The sequence below is a fragment of the Bufo bufo genome, chromosome 2, assembly GCF_905171765.1.
Source record: "Bufo bufo chromosome 2, aBufBuf1.1, whole genome shotgun sequence".
Classification (NCBI taxonomy): Eukaryota; Metazoa; Chordata; class Amphibia; order Anura; family Bufonidae; genus Bufo; species Bufo bufo.
This window is the reverse complement of record NC_053390.1, coordinates 243,953,261-243,974,134: the sequence shown is the minus strand read 5'-3', so window position 1 is coordinate 243,974,134 and position 20,874 is coordinate 243,953,261. Positions and strand designations below refer to the sequence as shown.

At 43.2% G+C, this 20,874-nt stretch overlaps 1 protein-coding gene across 1 annotated transcript in view; it reads left to right on the top strand.

Moving 5' to 3' along the window:
• LOC120988670 overlaps window positions 1-20,874 on the top strand; it is a 90,471-nt gene that overhangs the window by 20,470 nt on the left and 49,127 nt on the right. Inside the window, exon 2 of the mRNA XM_040416297.1 lies at window positions 13,654-14,570. Within this exon, the coding sequence (XP_040272231.1) occupies window positions 13,654-14,570 (917 nt within the window). The remainder of the gene's footprint in view (window positions 1-13,653; window positions 14,571-20,874) is intronic.

Genomic DNA, 20,874 nt, shown 5'->3' with positions numbered 1-20,874 from the left:
AAATTTCCTGGTTCAATTAGAATTGATATTCAAACTGTCTTCCTCATCATACTGTTCACATTTTGACATCATGAGACCAAGACGACACCTAACAATTGATCAACAGTACCTCGCCATTGTGAGGCTTCAAGCCACATGTTCTCAGATGGAAGTGGCCACTGAGCTTAGTGTCATCAGCAGAAGGCAACAGAGATACAGAGTGGACATCCTTTGGCCTGCCCTAATGACCACTTTATTGTGAACAATGCCCTGTGGAACCGGATGATGAATGCCACACAACTCCAGGCACATTTAAGGGAGGTGAGAGGCACCCAAGTCTCACATCAAACCATTCAAAACTGTTTGCATCAGCGTGGTCTGTGTGCTAGACAACCTTCCAAGGGTACCTGACTACACCACCAGGCACATGCGCCATTGTGGGCCTGGGAGCATCTATGCTGGACGAAGGACCAGAGGGCCTCAGTGCTGTTCCCTGATGAATGTCGATTCAAGCTAAGCTAAAATTATGGCCGCCAACGATGTTGGAGACGTCAAGGAGAGCGCTAAGCATCAGCCACTGCTGTCACCAGATGAGCCTTTGGAGGTGGTGGTGTTACAGTGTGGGTAGGTGTGTCTAGTCAATACAGAACTGTCCTACACTTTGTGAATGGTGCAGTGACAAGCCCATACTACTTGAATAACCTCATTAATCCACGCAGGCCTAATTTCATCTTCATAGATGACAAAGCGCCAGCTCATCGAGGTTGCATCATTAGGGAACAGCTGCTGCAGACTGGGGTACCTCAAATAGAGTGGCCTGCACTTTCTCCAGACCTGAATCCCACTGAAAACCTATGGGACCAGCTGAGTCGCCGTGTATAGGCTCGTAACTCTGTACCCCAGAACCTCAATATCCTGAGGGCCGCCCTTCAAGAAGAGTGGGATGCCATGCCTCAGCAGACAATAAGTCGGCTTGTAAACAGCATGAGACATCGTTGTCGAGCTGTAATTGATGCTCAAGGCCACATGACAAGTTATTGAGACATTGACATTTTTGTGGGGGTATACCCACCACTGTTGGCTTTTGTTTCAATAAATTGTTTGAGATAAGGAAATCACCATTGCATGCTTCTACTTAAATGCCCTACTTTCATGATGTAATATTACTGTAGAGTGCACTTTTTATGTTTTCCATAAACTTCACCTGAAACAAAGTTTTATGGATATTTGGCTGAGTAGTGTATGAACTCCTTTGATATATTGATACCATGGATGGCCAAAGTTATTAAATGGGGTTTTCCAAGACCCCAAAAATTTAGTTAACCGGAAGGAATCATGAGCAGGATTACATTTTTAAATATTATTTTGATTGCTAGTCCTCTTATATTGTAGCTATGTTATGTTTTCCTACAGTTCTTCACATCACCACTCCTGTGACTCCTGAGCAGTGAATGAGACAACCAAGTATGGGCACTGTCATTTGTACTGTACCTTGTACTGCTCTGCAGTCAGTGAGGGAGATTTATCAGAACAGTTGTAAAGGAAAACTGGCTTAGTTGCCTATAGCAACAAATCAGATTCCACCTTTCATTTTCCAAAGGAAAAAGTTTGGTAAATTCCCCCCCCCCCCCCAGAGTATGGAAAATGTGCAGGTTCTAGCATCTTCTTCGGGAGGAATAGCTGATCGTGCTAGATTTCATTAGCTAGACACCAGTGATCAATTGGTTGGGAAGATGCATAGGAATACAGAGGTGTACTGTATTACAACTTTCATTGAAGGGTAGAAAAGTGAATATATAGGTTAGAGTGCTTTCACATGCAGCAGATTTTGTTGCAGAAATTTCTGTGCCTGAAAATCATTCAGATGGATATACAGTCAGGTCCATAAATATTGGGACATCGACACAATTCTAACATTTTTGGCTCTATATACCACCACAATAGATTTGAAGTGAAGACTGTCGGCTTTAATTTGAGGGTATTTACATCCAAATCAGGTGAACGGTGTAGGAATTAGAACAGTTTGTATATGTGCCTCCCACTTGTTAAGGTACCAAAAGTAATTGGACAGAATAATAATCATAAATCAAACTTTCACTTTTTAATACTTGGTTGCAAATCCTTTGCAGTCAATTACAGCCTGAAGTCTGGAACGCATAGACATCACCAGACGCTGGGTTTAATCCCTGGTGATGCTCTGCCAGGCCTCTACTGCAACTGTCTTCAATTCCTGCTTGTTCTTCGGGCATTTTCCCTTTAGTTTTGTTTTCAGCAAGTGAAATGCATGCTCAATCGGATTCAGGTCAGGGGATTGACTTGGCCATTGCATACCATGCCACTTCTTTCTCTTAAAAAACTCTTTGGTTGCTCTTGCAGTATGCTTTGGGTCATTGTCCATCTGCACTGTGAAGCAACGTCCAATGAGTTCTGAAGCATTTGGCTGAATATGAGCAGATAATATTGCCCGAAACACTTCAGAATTCATCCTGCTGCTTTTGTCAGCAGTCACATTATCAATAAATACAAAAGAACCAGTTCCACTGGCAGCCATACATGCCCACACCATGACACTACCACCACCATGCTTCACTGATGAGATGGTATGCTTAGGATCATGAGCAGTTCCTTTCCTTCTCCATACTCTTCTCTTCCCATCACTCTGGTACAAGTTGATCTTGGTCTCATCTGTCCATAGGATGCTGTTCCAGAACTGTGAAGGCTTTTTTAGATGTCATTTGGCAAACTCTAATCTGGCCTCACCAATGGTTTACATCTTGTGGTGAACCCTCTGTATTCAGTCTGGTGAAAACTTCTCTTGATTGTTGACTTTGACACACATACACCTACCTCCTTCACTGTTGTGAAGGGTGTTTTCTTCACCAGGGAAATAATTATTCGGTCATCTACCAGAGTTGTTTTCGGTGGTCTTCCGGGTCTTTTGGTGTTGCTGAGCTCACCGCTGCGTTCCTTCTTTTTAAGAATGTTCCAAACAGTTGTTTTGGCCAGGCCTAATGTTTTTGCTATCTCTGATGGGTTTGTTTTGTTTTTTCAGCCTAATGATGGCTTGCTTCACTGATAGTGACAGCTCTTTGGCTCTTATCTTGAGAGTTGACATTAACAGATTCCAAATGCAAATAGCACACTTGAAATGAACTCTGGACCTTTTATCTGCTCATTGTAATTGGGATAATGAGGGAATAACACACACCTGGCCATGGAACAGCTGAGAAGCCAATTGTCCCATTACTTTTGGTCCCATAACAAGAGGGAGGCACATATGCAAACTGTTGTAATTCCTACACCGTTCACCTGATTTGGATGTAAAACCCCTCAAATTTAAGCTGACAGTCTGCAGTTAAAGCACATCTTGTTCGTTTCATTTCAAATCCTTTGTGGTGGTGTATAGAGCCAAAAATGTTACAATTGTGTCGATGTCCCAATATTTATGGACCTAATAAATGATTTTCAGTTGCAAAAGTTTCTGCAACAAAATCTACCACACGTGAAGGCACTCCTTGTTCTGTCCTCATACACGTTCACACAGTGTGCAGTCTGACATTCAGCCGCATAAATCATTCCTGTCTACCAAATAAGAGGACTGTTCTTTGTAGTCTAACTTGTTTATTGGTCAACAGGTTGTACTCTCTGTGCGGTGCGCGTGAGTGAGAGATTGTACAAGTGTGGTAAAACTACAAGAATACAAATAGCATAGGTATTAAGCATAGCATGTACAGTCGTGGCCAAAAGTTTTGAGAATTAGATAAATACTGGAAATTGGAAAAGTTGCTGCTTAAGTTTTTATAATAGCAATTTGCATATACTCCAGAATGTTATGAAGAGTGATCAGATGAATTGCATAGTCCTTCTTTGCCATGAAAATGAACTTAATCCCAAAAAAACCTTTCCACTGCATTTCATTGCTGTCATTAAAGGACCTGCTGAGATCATTTCAGTAATCGTCTTGTTAACTCAGGTGAGAATGTTGACGAGCACAAGGCTGGAGATCATTATGTCAGGCTGATTAAGTTAAAATGGCAGACTTGACATGTTAAAAGGAGGGTGATGCTTGAAATCATTGTTCTTCCATTGTTAACCATGGTGACCTGCAAAGAAACGCGTGCAGCCATCATTGCGTTGCATAAAAATGGCTTCACAGGCAAGGATATTGTGGCTACTAAGATTGCACCTCAATCAACAATTTATAGGATCATCAAGAACTTCAAGGAAAGAGGTTCAATTCTTGTTAAGAAGGCTTCAGGGTGTCCAAGAAAGTCCAGCAAGCGCCAGGATCGTCTCCTAAAGAGGATTCAACTGCGGGATCGGAGTGCCACCAGTGCAGAGCTTGCTCAGGAATGGCAGCAGGCAGGTGTGAGCGCATCTGCACGCACAGTGAGGTGAAGACTTTTGGAAGATGGCCTGGTGTCAAGAAGGCGAGCAAAGAAGCCACTTCTCTCCAAAAAAAACATCAGGGACAGATTGATCTTCTGCAGAAAGTATGGTGAATGGACTGGGGCAAAGTCATATTCTCCGATGAAGCCTCTTTCCGATTGTTTGGGGCATCTGGGAAAAAAATGCTGCATCAAAACCGCAAGCAAATCACAAGGATATAGAAAGACATTCAAAAATTTGATCCAGACCAGTTTTTGGGATATGATCCAGATCCAGAACGGATCTTGAGAAAGACCAACAATTAGTATAAATACAATGGTCTACAGAATCTGGGTATGCCACTGAGGAAGGGGACAGTATCTCCCCAAAACGCGTTTGGCGTAACACTTTGGATGAATACCCCGCTTCTATGAATACAAGTGCACGTTAAAGGGTTTCTATCACTTCGTTTCACCTATTTAGCTTTCAGACACTAGCGATCCGCTAGTGTCTGCTTTATCTAACCATCCTAATATAAGAGCTTATTGTCCTGCCGTTTAGCTAAAAAAATAACTTATATAGATATGCAAATGAGCCTCTAGGTGCTATGGGGGCGTGATTAGCACCTAGAGGCTCCGTCTACCTTAACAAACTGCCGCCGCCCAGCGCGTCCCTCCAGCCCGCCCATCTCCTCCGGAATGCGATGCTCCTCGTATTCGGCGCATGCGCAGTGAATGTCTGATCGCTTCCCTGCTCAGACATCTCCACTGCGCCTGCGCCGATGACGTCATAGTGCTCCGAGGAACAGGCGCAGTGGAGATGTCTGAGCAGGGAAGCGATCAGACATTCACTGCGCATGCGCAGAACAGAGACGCGCACGGAGAGGATCGCTTCAGCTGGAGATGGGCGGGCTGGAGGGACGCGCTGGGCGGCGGCAGTTTGTTAAGGTAGACGGAGCCTCTAGGTGCTAATCACGCCCCCATAGCACCTAGAGGATCATTTGCATATCTATATAAGTTATTTTTTTAGCTAAACGGCAGGACAATAAGCTCTTATATTAGGATGGTTAGATAAAGCAGACACTAGCGGATCGCTAGTGTCTGAAAGCTAAATAGGTGAAACAAAGTGATAGAAACCCTTTAAAGAAAAAGGAACTTCTTAATTTCATTAGAAAAGACCTCAAGACGTCCTTCACCTGCGCCTGAAAAGTACGTGATCCTCACACCAAGTCGGACCTTGGAATCAGCTGTGAGAGACACGATTAACTCCACAACCGGGACGCCGGCATACAGTGTGGAGTACGAATCCAGTCGCAAGTCCCATTGAGTCACAGGCAAAGGTAAGCCCACGTAGTGGGTAAAGATTTGTGAGGCGCTAGAATAAGAAATTACAAGGAAAAAACAAACTGTACCCGAAATATACACTAAGGACTGTTTTTCAATAATCCGATTCTGATGAAATTGCAATAGTATCCTATAGATACAAAAGGAACTGATTACATCTTGCAAAGAATACCAAACACAAAGGAAACTTTGTACACGCAGAGCGCTATTTTTTTGAATATATGTTGAACTGATACAGGACATTCAGCGGCATTCTAGTATAACTAGTGTTTTTTATTTCAAAAATAGGACCGAATATACCACTATAGGTGGAAACTTTTTTAAGTATTGATGTGTGATTAATATATCTACAAAATTATGGGAGAGTATTACTGAATCAAGCAGGGGCTGATTGTTCTATTTATCCTCCCTATAATGACATATCATCTCCAGGATTCATCGAATCTGTGTTTGAAAAATCAAGGTGTCGATTTTTTGAACTATCAGCCTCAGCACAAACGATACAGTCATCAATCCCCTGCATTTATTACATTATATTGTATTTTATTTTCATGTGTTTTATATTGTTTTTTTATAAGTGAGACCTCATTTTATTGTAAATTTTATGAATAAATTGTGTCCTATATCTCCATATACGAGTGCCCATCCATATTTTCTCTACATTTTAAACCATTTTTGAGGGGTGTTCTCAAATTCTGGTTGGTGCACCTACCCTGGGGGAATAGAGGTGAGCGGATCTCTCAACCTTTTTTTTCGCATCTGGAAAAAGGCTTGTCTGGAGAAGAAAAGGTGAGCGCTACCATCAGTCCTGTGTCATGCCAACAGTAAAGCATCCTGAGACCATTCATGTGTGGGGTTGCTTCTCATCCAAGGCAAAAATGATGACTAAGTGGCTCGGGGACCAAAACGTTGACATTTTGGGTCCATGGCCTGGAAACTCCCCAGATCTTAATCCCATTGAGAACTTGTGGTCAATCCTCAAGAGGCAGGTGGACAAACAAAAACCCACTATTTCTGACAAACTCCAAGAAGTGATTATGAAAGAATGGGTTGCTATCAGTCAGGAATTGGCCCAGAAGTTGATTGAGAGCATGCCCAGTCGAATTGCAGAGGTCCTGAAAAAGAAGGGCCAACACTGCAAATACTGACTCTTTGCATAAATGTCATGTAATTGTCGATAAAAGCTTTTGAAACGCATGAAGTGCGTGTAATTATATTTCTCTACATCACAGAAACAACTGAAACAAAGATCTAAAAGCAGTTTAGCAGCAAACTTTGTGAAAACGAATATTTGTGTCATTCTCAAAACTTTTGACCACGACTGTACATTTGCATTAACGTTGAAAGCACATGGTAAAATGGCTGTCTGTACATAAGATTACATGTCTAGCTAACAGTAGTAACAAATCCCTGAGTAATAATTAAAATCATGTCCCTGAAACAAAGGTAGATCTCTCACCAGATATGCATATACAAGGATGGTGAAGTTTAAGAAGGAGACCTGCAAAGGGACAGCTCTGCTGATGTGTCCTGGAGACTTTTCTTTCCCAGGATGCTTTTCACTCCCACAATGCAGTGCACCAACCACAATGCAGTAGTCTTTGTAACAGAAAAACAAAGTGTAATACAACTTAACACTGCTAGATGGTGCTATAACCACACTAACCACTTGAGAAATACCAAGACTCTGGCAGAATGAACTAGAATCATTTTCTAACCCAGCTGGGAAGAACACTCCTGCTTCACTAAAATTTCCATCCATACATATCTAGTTGTTACAGCCTCATGCAGGCTTGTGTCTTGCACATTGCATGTTTGGTTTCATTACAACTCAGTGGGAACAGTTTTATCTAGGGTAATATGTTAGGGTCTTAGAGAATTTCTCTGTAGTGGAGCCAATTTTCCATTTGCAGATAACTGGCAATATATCTTTTTAAAGATGCTTTCCATATTGTACATATTAACCAGATGTCTTTGAAAGCAGTTGGAGATTTTGTTGTTTTCAGTTTTGCCAAGGAGAGTTGTTTTTATTAGATGAAAGAAGAATTTTCTGCAGTGATCTGAATCTCCTCCATGCCTCCATATCTCAATCTCACTATTAAGGCTGAGTTCACATCAGCGTTCAGCCTTTCCGTTCACCTGCTCCGTTATAGGAGCAGGAGAACGGAAAGGAAGGATTCGGCACATAACTGAGCCGAACAAAGCCTACGGACCCCATAGACTATAATGGCGTCTCCTATAACTGAGCAGGAGAACGGAAAGGCTGAACGCTGATGTGAACTCAGCCTTATGCTCTGCTTCTAGCTGATAACTGTTGCATTATATTGAGTATTATGTTTTGCATATGCATGGAAAGAAGGATGTTTCTTCTTAAAGGGATTCTGTCACCTCGTTTTAGGTTATAGAGATGCGGACATGCACGGCTAGATCGCCGCTAGCATGTCCGCAATATACCTATAGGGCTGTGTCCTTTTATTTAGTTAAAAAAATATTTTAGAGATACAGTACAGACCAAAAGTTCGGACACACCTTCTCATTCAAAGAGTTTTCTTTATTTTCATGAGTATGAGGGCATCAAAACTATGAATTAACACATGTGGAATTATATACATAACTAACAAGTGTGAAACAACTGAAAATATGTCATATTCTAGGTTCTTCAAAGTAGCCACCTTTTGCTTTCATTACTGCTTTGCACACTCTTGGCATTCTCTTGATGAGCTTCAAGAGGTAGTCACCTGAAATGGTCTTCCAACAGTCTTGAAGGAGTTCCCAGAGATGCTTAGCACTTGTTGGCCCTTTTGCCTTCACTCTGCGGTCCAGCTCACCCCAAACCATCTCGATTGGGTTCAGGTCCGGTGACTGTGGAGGCCAGGTCATCTGGCGCAGCACCCCATCACTCTCCTTCATGGTCAAATAGCCCTTACTTTCAAAGTTTTCCCAATTTTTCGGCTGACTGACTGACCTTCATTTCTTAAAGTAATGATGGCCACTCGTTTTTCTTTACTTAGCTGCTTTTTTCTTGCAATAATACAAATTCTAATAGTCTATTCAGTAGGACTATCAGCTGTGTATCCACCTGACTTCTCCTCAACGCAACTGATGGTCCCAACCCCATTTATAAGGCAAGAAATCCCACTTATTAAACGTGACAGGGCACACCTGTGAAGTGAAAACCATTTCAGGGGACTACCTCTTGAAGCTCATTAAGAGAATGCCAAGAGTGTGCAAAGCAGTAATCAAAGCAAAAGGTGGCTACTTTGAAGAACCTAGAATATGACATATCTTCAGTTGTTTCACACTTGTTTGTGATGTATATAATTCCACATGTGTTAATTCATAGTTTTGATGCCTTCAGTGTGAATCTACAATTTTCATAGTCATGAAAATAAAGAAAACTCTTTGAATGAGAAGGTGTGTCCAAACTTTTGGTCTGTACTGTATGTAAATGAGCCTTGTAAGGTGCCCAAGGGGCTGTACTAACCTTGGTGCCCAGCCACGCCCCCCTGTGAAGGAGCCCAGCACCGCCTGCGTCCTCCGAATCTCCTCCATTCTTCATAGTTAGATTGCCGTAATCTCGCGATGCGCAGTGCCGGTATAGTGTTCCTTCGCTGTGCTGGCATCAGCCTCAGGGAAGGAACTGCGCATGCGTGACCTCGTGCATCGCGAGATTAAGGCAATCTAACTGTGAAGAAAGGAGGAGATTCGGAGGACGTAGTCAGTGCTGGGCTCCTTCACGGGGCGTGGCTGGGCTCCAAGAAGGTTGGTACAACCCCTTGGGCACCTTACAAGGCTCATTTACATATCTCAAAAAAGATTTTTTAAACTAAACATAAGGACACTGCCCTATAGGACAGGTATATTGCGGACATCCTAGCGGCGATCTAGCCGTGCATGTCTGCATCTCTATAACCTAAAACGAGGTGACAGAATCCCTTTTAAGCTCTGTTCATACTTACATTTGAGATTGCATTTTGGTATATTTGACTTCAAGAGTAGCTCAGTCTTCAGCACCATTGCTGTCAGAACTTATGACACTACTGAGTGTGCACCAGGGATGGACTGGGACTGAAATTCAGCCCCGGCATCTTAAAACAGACAGACCCACTTGCTGTGTGTTGAATGTGAAATATGTTTGTGAACCCCTCCCCTTTCCTCCTCTCCAGTGCTAAACACATATATCTTGATAAACATTACAGTCAGCAATGCCAACCATGTAGGAGTATACAGCATTACATACCTATTATATCAAGTGATCTCTTCTAATGTGGATGTTCTGTCCTACAGTGATAGTGCTCCCTGAGAACACCCCATTAGTAGTAGTGCCCTCCATATTGTGCCTAATAATAAAAAATAATAATAATGCACCACAACAGTACCAGTACAGTACAACTAGCAATAATGGCCAATAGTGCCTTAAAAATGATAAAGCTCCCCAAAGTGCCCCCAGTAGTAAAAATGCCCCATACAGTGTCCCCTGTAATAATAAGGCCCCCTAAAGTACCCACAGTAGTAATAAAGGCTTTTAAAATTCTCCCAGTGGTAATAAGGTCCCTAAATAAGGTACTCTGTAGAGCCACAGTATTAATAAGTCCCCTCTATAGTGCTACCAGTAGCTGGAATGCCCCCTGTAGAAGTTTCAGTAGTTATAATGGCCCCTGTATTGCTCCAGTAGTTATAATGCCCTCCATAGTACCCCAGTAGTTATAATGAACCCTTGTAGTGCCCCCAGTATTTTGTATGTACCCATGTAGTAGCCCCATTAGTTTTAATGCCCCCTGAATTGCCCCAGTACTTATGTCTCCCTGTAGTGCCTTCAGTAGTTATATGGCTCCAAAGTTGTATTGCCCCAAAAGTGACAGAAAAAAAATGCTCACCTGAGTCCTGCTATATGTTTGAGACTGCGAAGCAGGCGATAGGCCTCTTCAAGCATGTGGCCTGAGTTGACCGTGTCCCTGCACAGGTGGTCACAATTAAGTCATCACACCGCCTGCATCCTAACATGATGACCTTATCACTGGGTCTTAGGTGGTAGCGATGATGTCATTGCTTCATGACCACCTGTGCTGCCTAATAGGCTGCAGGCCTATTGGCCTGTGGCCTATGAGAGTGAACAACAGGGCCACGAACCATTCTCCGCTGCACTGTTCAGCTATTCATGTATTCAGTTGTATATGTACTGGCAACTACTTTTGGGGCCATGGGCAGAACGATGAGCTCTGGGCGATGCCCCACTAGCAGCACTGGCCCATCTGGCATTTTCCAGAATTGCCAGATGGGCAATATGGTCCTGCTGACTGCAGTTCATCTGACAGCTGCTGGAGGGTGCTTGAGGGGAGGATCCATGAACCAAACACAACAATCAAGGTGGTCCCACAGATGCTCAATTGGGTTCAAGTCTGGGGAATTAGGTGACTGGGGTAGTACTTTGAAGTCTTGGTCATGGCCTTACAGTAGAAACCGAAGTCAGACATTTGTAGCCAAGTGACATGTTGCATTGTCTTGCTGGAAGATCCCATATGCCCAAGAGAGGATAATCAGCATGTATTGGTGTACATGATCTGCAAGGATGGATTCATACCCAAATTGGTTGAGTGCCTTCCACATGGATGAGTAGGCCCAGAGAATGCCACAAAAACATTCCCCAGACCTCCACCAGCTTGTGTTCTTCCAGCAATGGTTCCCGGGTCTTTGTTCTCTAATGTATCTCTCCAACATCCATCAATTCAGTGAAGCAAAAAATGTGACTCATAGGATAAAACAACCCTTTATCAATTCTGATACTTCTGGAAAAATTGATGCCTTTTGTGCTGATGCAACTTCCTTAGCAGAGGTGCCGTGACCATCCATCTTCTTTGGAGCCCCATACGCAGTAGGGTTTGTTTGAACTGTTGTTTTAAATACATCTGGTAGCACCCTGGTTCATTTTGATGGTGAACCGCTCCACTGTAGCATGTCAGTCTGCCTTTGCGTACCTTTGTAGTTGACGTTCATGTCTCACATCAGTGGCACCTGATGCTTTGAAGTTTCCATGTTGCTTATTTGCAATGGTGCCTTTGTCCATGATACACTTTCACCGCAGCAGCAACTAAGCAGTTTCAGAAATACTGTCACTCTTGGCCCAAAAGCTAATTCTCATCCCCTTTTACCTATGACAGCAATGAGGGATATGTGTGCAGACTTCCTATCATACATCTTATATAACCACCAAGTCAGCTCACGACACGTGACTTCCTTTATGAGTGACACATTGCCGAAGTCCAAAGTAGGAAGTGGTCATAAAAATGTGACACACAGGATTTTAACCCTGGGTCCTTCTTCCTTCTTCAACCTTGTTCCTCAAACATAGACATTTCATACCATTATTACCTGGCTCCCTCAGGCTTGGCATCACGTGGCCTTCCACAGAGCAAAGTGAGAGCCCTGTGTTAGAAGGTAAGCAATTAATTTCAAGGGCCTCTTCAGCTGGCTCCTAATAAGCTTAATTATCACAGCTCTAAAACATGGATGGAGAGCTGGGAGATCAACGTTCACCCGGGCTCTTCTCCGATTAGTATTCCTAAGGCAATTTCACACAAACGTATTCAGTCCCGGAAATGCGCTCTATGTGATGACTGTCTTTCCAGGACGGAACACTACTCCTCTGATCGGACTCACAGTATCATAATTAGGGATGAGAGAATCGACTTCGGATGAAACATCTAAAGTCGATTGGCATAAAACTTTGTTTCAATACTGTACGGAGCGAGCGCTCTGTACAGTATTAGAATGTATTGGCTCCTATGAGCCAAAGTTATTACGAGACTTCGCATAATAACTTCATAAATTGATTTCTACTGTAAAAAAAAACATTTCCCGAACTCTGGTTCGCCTACAAGGTTTTTTACAATAGAAATCAATTTATGAGACTTCGCGAAGTAATAACTTCGGCTTATAGGACCCAATACATTCTAATACTGTACATAGCTCTCGCTCCGTACAGTATTGAAACAAAGTTTTATGTGAATTGAAACATCCGAAGTCGATTTGCTCATCCCTAATCATAATGCTTTAGGATGCTATGTGTTCCTGCCTGCCAGGTCTTCTGTACTGTACTCATGGCAATTTGTGAGTACAATATAGAAGACATGTGGTCAGGCAGGAACACACAGCTTCATAAATTATTATGATCCTGTGAGTTCACATTGGACTAGTGGTCAGTCTGGGAAATACAGCTTTCGCACAGAGTGCGTTTCCTGGACTGAATACACTTGGGTGAAATTGGCCTATCACAGTTACAGCTTTGCTACACAGGCTTCTCCTTGGTTGCTGAACATCCCTTTGTGGCAGATGGATAAATACCAGCAGGTTCGGACTGGCCCACCAGAGCATCGGCCAAGACTGGCCCACCGAAGCTCTGACAATAATGAACCCCTAGTAAAACAGGGCCCTTTAGTCCTATATACATAGAGGGTGGGCCCTTGGAATCATTTCCTCTGGGGACTTCAGTCCAATGCTGGATTTCAGAATCAACAAGCAGAGAGAGATATGAGAAAACATTTGAATACCTTTAGAATAAAGGCCCTTTTGCAGAGGCAGATTATCAGGTATGAATGTTTGTTCCTGATAACTGGCCAATGTAAATGTGCCTTTGCTGCATCATTACATCATTACTTGGCAGCTGTGTAAACAGGAATAGATATATGTGGATGAACAGTGGCAGTAGCGGTCGCTCATCCCCATACAGAGTAGACTATTCTTGCGTCTAAATGCCATCACCTTCGGGCAATTTTCGTGAACATCTGTCCATCAACTTGTCTAAAGGGGCCAATAGTAATAGCAGCAAAGAACCATTTGCTAAAAAGCCCCCACATCTACCTGATGCATCACTTAGCCCATCTGATTACTTTGACCCAAACATTGTGTTTCGCTTGTAAATGTGACTTCTGAAAATTATAATTGTTCCATGCTATTTTTATTATAGGTGTATTATGATTGTGGAGCTGTACTGAACCCTTCAGGCACAGACCTTATTTTATCTCCAGGATTTCCCAACAACTACCTCCCTGACTCTCACTGTCTGTGGCAGATCTTAGTTCCCCCAGGTTCCACTGTTGTGTTGGAAACTCTGGATTTTGATGTATTTGATAGCTCTGGTAATGATGAATCTGCAACCAGCTATGCCTTTTCCGATGTCAGCTCTCACTCTGAATACAAGAGCGAAAGAAAGGACAATTCTACAAAGGATGATTTGTCTAATGATCTGGAAATAGGACTGACAGCAGAAAAGGAGGGTTACCAAAATGAGTCCAACAACCAGATGTACACAGAAACAAGTGATAAAGGAAATAAACCAGTGACAGATCTGACAACGGATCAGAACTTTATCAGTCAAATATCAAGCACACTATCTGCAGCTACAGGGAAATATGAAAGCCTGACTGAAGAAGTCAACACCCCTATGCATCTTCTACCAGCGGTCACAAATAAAATGGCAACAGTTCCCTTTGAACAGGTGAGTGAAGGTGCACCATCAATAGGCATTGGAACTGACCCCTTCACTACACCACCTCCAGTACTGGAAATGTGCCCACTTGATGTCCTCTATATCACCGACCTGGTCACTTACTCTGCTCGGTTTTGTGGATCCATTTCTCCTATAAATAGAAGTCTCACCTTTGGGTCTCCTGTTGAGATGATCGAGGTGATTTTGGAGCTAATTACAACTACTAACCGTGGCCATGGCTTTGCAATCCTCTTGTCTTACCGTAACCAGTCTTTGGTGACTACTATGGGTCTTCAGGAGAGACGTGGCAGGGAAGATGTAGAACTGTTGGCTGTGATTGCTGCTACCATGACATTTGCTTTGGTACTTCTGCTGGCAATTTGCCTGACTTATAGGTAAGAGTCTTTCAATACTGTTTAATTGCTTAAGATTGCATTAAATTCCATAAATAGATGTTTATACCATACAAAAATTATGTATGGCTTAATGGATTTCTCTGGGCTTTTTCTTCTCTCCTGTGGAAGAAGGATAGTTTTGTTAGTCCTACCCCTTCTGTCAGGCCGCCGTCTCTGCTGCACTCACACAGGCTGCTGGCTCTTCTGCCTGGGTCCTGACCAGATGTGTTCCAGAGTCTTCTTATTCAGCTGCATTTACTATTATGCAGATGAACAGGAAAAGAAGGGCACACATCCTGTCGGGACCTGAGCAGAAGTGCCCACAGCCTCTGTGAGTGCAGAGGAGACAGCAGCATTGGTGGCGTGATACAGGGTACCAACTAAACTATACTTCTTCCACAGGACAGAAGAGAGGCCAGATTTTCTAAAAAGTCCAGAGAACCCCTTTTATCTTCAGTTAAAGGGGTTGTCCGGGTTCAGAGCTTTTCACCCAGGCAGCCCCCCTGATGCTAGCATCGGAGCATTTCCTGCTCCGATGCGCTCCCTTGCCCTGCGCTAGATCGCGCAGGGCACGGGCTCTTTTGTTTATCATAACACACTGCCGGGCGGAAACTTCCGCCCGGCATTGTGTTCGGTGACGTCACCGGCTCTGATGGGCCAGGCTTTAGCGCTGCCCTAGCCGTTTTACTGGCTAGGGCATCGCTAAAGCCCGCCCATCAGTGCCGGTGACGTCACCAGGCTTCCTGGCAGCCCCATGGAGAGCCCCGGTTCGTCACCGGAACTCCTAAAAATGCCTTTGCCCTGCGCGATTTAGCGCAGGGCAAATGAGAGCATCGGAGCATGAACTGCTCCGCTGCTCAAGTCAGGGGGGCTGACGGGGTGAAAATGGAGGTATGTCCGGGTTCAGCTCTGACCCCGGATAACCCCTTTAACAATTGATTACTATGTAACACCTAGAACCACAACATATAACCCATACATGTGGAAGGGCATTTATACACTTCAGATTTCATCCAATGGGTTTTTTCTGTCAGAATCTGTACTCGACCAATAAACAATAATTGGCATGCTCCATCAGATATCAAATATATGGAGCTATGCTTCGTAGGCATAGGGGATAGCTCTGTATATACAGCACTTGTACAGGCCTCCTTGTGCAGAAGTTGGCTCATTTATGCTTTATCCTTTGGTTTGGCCCAAGCAACAGGGTCCTTTTCCAAATAGGTTATTCCCATAATTGGGTAATTGAAGAAATTGAGCAGCTGCCTGTCCGTTACATTAGAAGGCTTGATGAAATTATAACCTATTGTGTGTCAATAGCCCATTAACATGCCCCTGTTTACTCTAACGACATGGCCAAATCGTGGTACAATGAATCCTGTGCAAGTTTGCGATACAGGTTAAAACTGTACATCTTCTCAGTCCACTCATTGAGCATGTGTTTAATCCCAAACAGCCATAAAAGGCATTTTAAAACTGAAAGCAATGCAAATATTAATGTTAGACCATGACTATACTGTGTATAACAAGATAGTGTATGCTTTTCTGACCATGTTCAACTATGTGTGATATGTTATAATTTTTTTTTTAAAAGGGATGTCCAGTAATAGAAAAACATGGCTGCTTTCTTCCAAATACAGCACCACTCCTGCCCACAGGTTTGTGCAGGATAGCAGCTCTGTCCCATTGACACAATCCATGGACAGGCGTGGTGCTGTTTTTGGAAGAAAGCAGCAATGTTTAATTAAACGAATTGTCAAAGTCTGCTTGGTGGGCTCATTATTGTTTTAAAAGGCTTCTGTCACCCCACTAAAGTCATTATTTTTTTTTTGGGCTAGTTAAATTCCTTATACTGCGATATATGAAAATATAATGGTCTTACTTACTTTCCTTCAGCAGTTTCTTATAAAAACGAACTTTTATAATATGTAAATTAGGTCTCTACCAGCAAGTAGGGCGTCTACTTGCTGGTAGCCGCCGCAAAAAAACGCCCTCTGAGATGAGGAGGCTCGCCTCCTCAGCACTCCCTCAGTGCGCCTGCGCCGATGACATCACCGAAAGAGAAGACGTCATCGGCGCAGGCGCACTGAGGGAGTGCTGAGGAGGCGAGCCTCCTCATCTCAGAGCGCCTGCCCCGAATGAACACAGGCGCGCGATTTTTGAAATGCTGACAGGGCCGGCCAGAGGAGGAGTTCGCGGCTGGCCCTGTCAATCATCACGACGAGGGGGCGTTTTTTTGCGGCGGCTACCAGCAAGTAGACGCCCTACTTGCTGGTAGAGACCTAATTTACATATTATAAAAGTTTGTTTTTATAAGAAACTGCTGAAGGAAAGTAAGACCATTATATTTTCATATATCGCAGTATAAGGAATTTAACTAGCCCCAAAAAAAAAAATGACTTTAGTGGGGTGACAGAAGCCCTTTAATAAGTAGCCACATGTATATATCCAGGTAATTTCAAAGACCTACATCATATAGCACTTCGTAACTTAATGAGGTTGATACTGAATTGTCAGCAGGCTATATCCACTCCAGCCTGTAGTGTCTATTGCACTTGGCTGTGTTCTTTTCTCACAGGCCACAGGGTTTGTGTGGGCTATCAAGCATTCAGACATAGGGCACAGTGCGTGCTGCCAATGACTGTCTATGCTGGCTCATCCCTGTCTGCTGCTAATAGGTACTGGATTGTTTGCCTTGTTTACTGTGTATTATGCTTGAAAGGGTCATTTGTTAGTTAGCCAGGAATTCTAACCCTATTTGATCAATGTCACTTGGCTTGAAAGAATGCCCTCATGTTATCCTTTCTAGACAGTACCCGCCAGCAGGAAGCAGGACTAGTCATAGTCCACACATGAAATGCTATTAAGATCTAATACACACGTGGACAAAATTGTTGGTACCCTTCCGTTAAAGAAAGAAAACACCACAATGGTCACTGAAATAACTTGAAACTAACAAAAGTAATAAATAAAAATTTACTGAAAATCAACTTATGAATATCAGACATTGCTTTTGAATTGTGGTTCAACAGAATAATTTAAAACAACAAACTAATGAAATTGGCCTAGACAGAAATGATGGTACCCCTAGAAAAGGGACATGTTAAACTAAGGTGTCTCCTGTAATTGGCATCACAGGTGTTTTCAAACCTATAATCAGTCTGCCTATTTAAAGGATGAAAAGTAGTCACAGTGCTGTTTGGTATCATGGTGTGTACCACTAAACATGGACCAAAGAAAGCTAAGGAAAGCGTTGTCTCAGGAGATTAGAAAACATTATAAAGGTAAAGGCTATAAGACCATCTCCAAACAGCTTAATGTTCCTGTTACTACAGTTGCACATAGTGTTCAGAAGTTTTAAGGTCTACAGGACTGTAGCCAACCTCCCTGGACATGGCCGCAAGAGGAAAACTGATGACAGAGAAGGATAATGCGAATGGTAACCAAAGAGCCAAGAACAACTTTCAAAGAGATTAGAGGTGAACTCCAAGTTCAAGGTTCATCAGTGTCAGATCGTACCATCCGTTGATGTCTTAGGCAAAGTGGACTTAATAGAAGACGACGACGAGGAAACCACTGTTGAAAGCAAATCCTAAAAAAGCGAGACTGGAATTTGCTAAAATGCATATTGACAAGCCACAAAGCTTCTGGGAAAATGATCTTTGGAGAGATGAGACAAAACTAGAGCTTTTTGGCAAGTCACATCACTTCTATGTTGACAAGATGCAAAAATGAAGCATACAAAGAAAAGAACATTGTACCGACTGTGAAACATGGAAGAGGCTCAGTTATGTTTTGAGGCTGCTTTGCTGCATCTGGCACAGAGTATCTTGAATCTGTGCATGGTACAATGAAATCCCAAGACTATCAAGGTATTCTGGAATGAAATGTGTGGAGAAGGCACTCTTCAAACCTGAGACAGCTGGAGCAGTTTTCTCACGAGGAGTGGGCCAAAATACCTGTGGAGAGGTGCAGAAGTCTCATTGAGAGTTACAGATTGCAGTGATTGCCTCTAAAGGTTGTGCAAAAGCATATTAAGGATATCATAATTTCTGTCCAGGCCAGTTTCATTAGTTTGTTTTATACATGATTCTGTTGAACCACAATTCAAAACCAATGTCTGATTTTCAGTACATTTTACTTATTATTACTTTTGTCAGTTTCAGGTTATTTCAGTGACCATTGTGTATTTTTCTTACTTTAACGCATGGTAACAGCAATTTTGTCCACGTGTATAAGGTATTCTATCCATTAGGCCTCATGCACACGACCGTTATGTGTTTTGCGGTCTGCAAATTGCGGATCCGCAAAACACGGATGGTGTCCGTGTGCGTTCCGCAATTTGCGGAACGGCACGGACAGCTATTGATATAACTGCCTATTATTGTCTGCAAAACGGACAAGAATAGGACAGGTTATATTTTTTTTGCGGACCACAGAACAGAGCAACGGATGCGGACAGCACACAGAGTGCTGTCCGCATCTATTGCGGCCCCATTAAAATTAAATGGGTCCGCATCCAAGCCGCAAAAACTGCGGATCGGATGCGGACCAAAACAACGGTGGTGTGCATGAGGCCTTAGTCTGCATTGTGGTTGTTGTCATTTTGAATGCTACTTACAGTATGTAAAATTCTATCAAGTTTACAGTACAGTTCATACAAGTATACATATATACAAATATATACATACATACACACACACACACACACACACACACACACACACACAGGGTGGGCCATTTATATGGATACACCTTAATAAAATGGGAATGGTTGGTGATATTAACTTCCTGTTTTTGGCACATTAGTATATGTAAGGGGGGAAACTTTTCAAGATGGGTGGTGACCATGGCGGCCATTTTGAAGTCAGCCATTTTGAATCCAACTTTTGTTTTTTCAATAGGAAGAGGGTCATGTGACACATCAAACTTATTGGGAATTTCACAGGAAAAACAATGGTGTGCTTTTAACGTAACTTTATTATTTCATGAGTTATTTACAAGTTTCTGACCACTTATAAAATGTGTTCAATGTGCTGCCCATTGTGTTGGATTGTCCATGCAACCCTCTTCTCCAACTCTTCACACACTGATAGCAACACCGCAGGAGAAATGCTAGCACAGGCTTCCAGTATCCGTAGTTTCAGGTGCTGCACATCTCGTATCTTCACAGCATAGACAATTGCCTTCAGATGACCCCAAAGATAAAAGTCTAAGGGGGTCAGATCGGGAGACCTTGGGGGCCATTCAACTGGCCCACGACGACCAATCCACTTTCCAGGAAACTGTTAATCTAGGGATGCTCGGACCTGACACCCATAATGTGGTGGTGGGTGCACCATCTTGCTGGAAAAACTCAGGGAACGTGCCAGCTTCAGTGCATAAAGAGAGAAACACATCATCATGTAGCAATTTCGCATATCCAGTGACCCCCTTAGACTTTTATCTTTCTGTGGACCATAGCTTTTGCTGTGGGATGCGACTAAGAAAATTTCAGGAAAGACCAACTAGAGCAGCTGAACTTTATTTGGGGTTAATCAGAGGCACTTTAAATGATGGCAGGTGTATGCGGACTCCTATTTAACATGATTTTGAATGTGATTGCTTAAAGAGGACCTTTCACCTATTCTTACTCTATGAACTAAGTATACAGCCACGTGGAGCGGCGCCCGGGGATCTCACTGCACTTACTATTATCCCCGGGCGCCGCTCCGTTCTCCTGCTATGCCCTCCGGTATCTCCGTTCCCTAAGTTATGGTAGGCGGAGTCTGCCCTAGCGCTGGCCAATCGCATTGCAGAGCTCACAGCCTGGGAGAAAATAACCTCACAGGCTGTGAGCTCTGCGCTGCGATTGGCCAGCGCTAGGGCAGACTCCGCCTACCATAACTTAGGGACTGGTATCTCCGCCTACTATAACTTAGGGAACGGAGATACCGGAGGGCATAGCGGCAGAACGGAGCGGCGCCTGGGGATAATAGTAAGTGCAGTGAGATCCCCGGGCGCCGCTCCACATGGCTGTATACTTAGTTCATAGGGTAAGAATAGGTGAAAGGTCCTCTTTAATTCTGAACACAGAATAAGAGGGTGTGCACACGTATGCAACCACATTATTTTAGTTTTCTTCCCTCCACCTAAAAGATTTCAGCTTGTTTTTCAATTGAGTTGTACAGTTTATAGGTCACATTAAAGGTGATAAAAGTTCTGAAATGATTTATCTTTGTCTCATTATGGACAAATGTGATTAGGATATGCATACATACGCAAACACACACCGTAACGCACATACAAGCACTGGAAATTCATG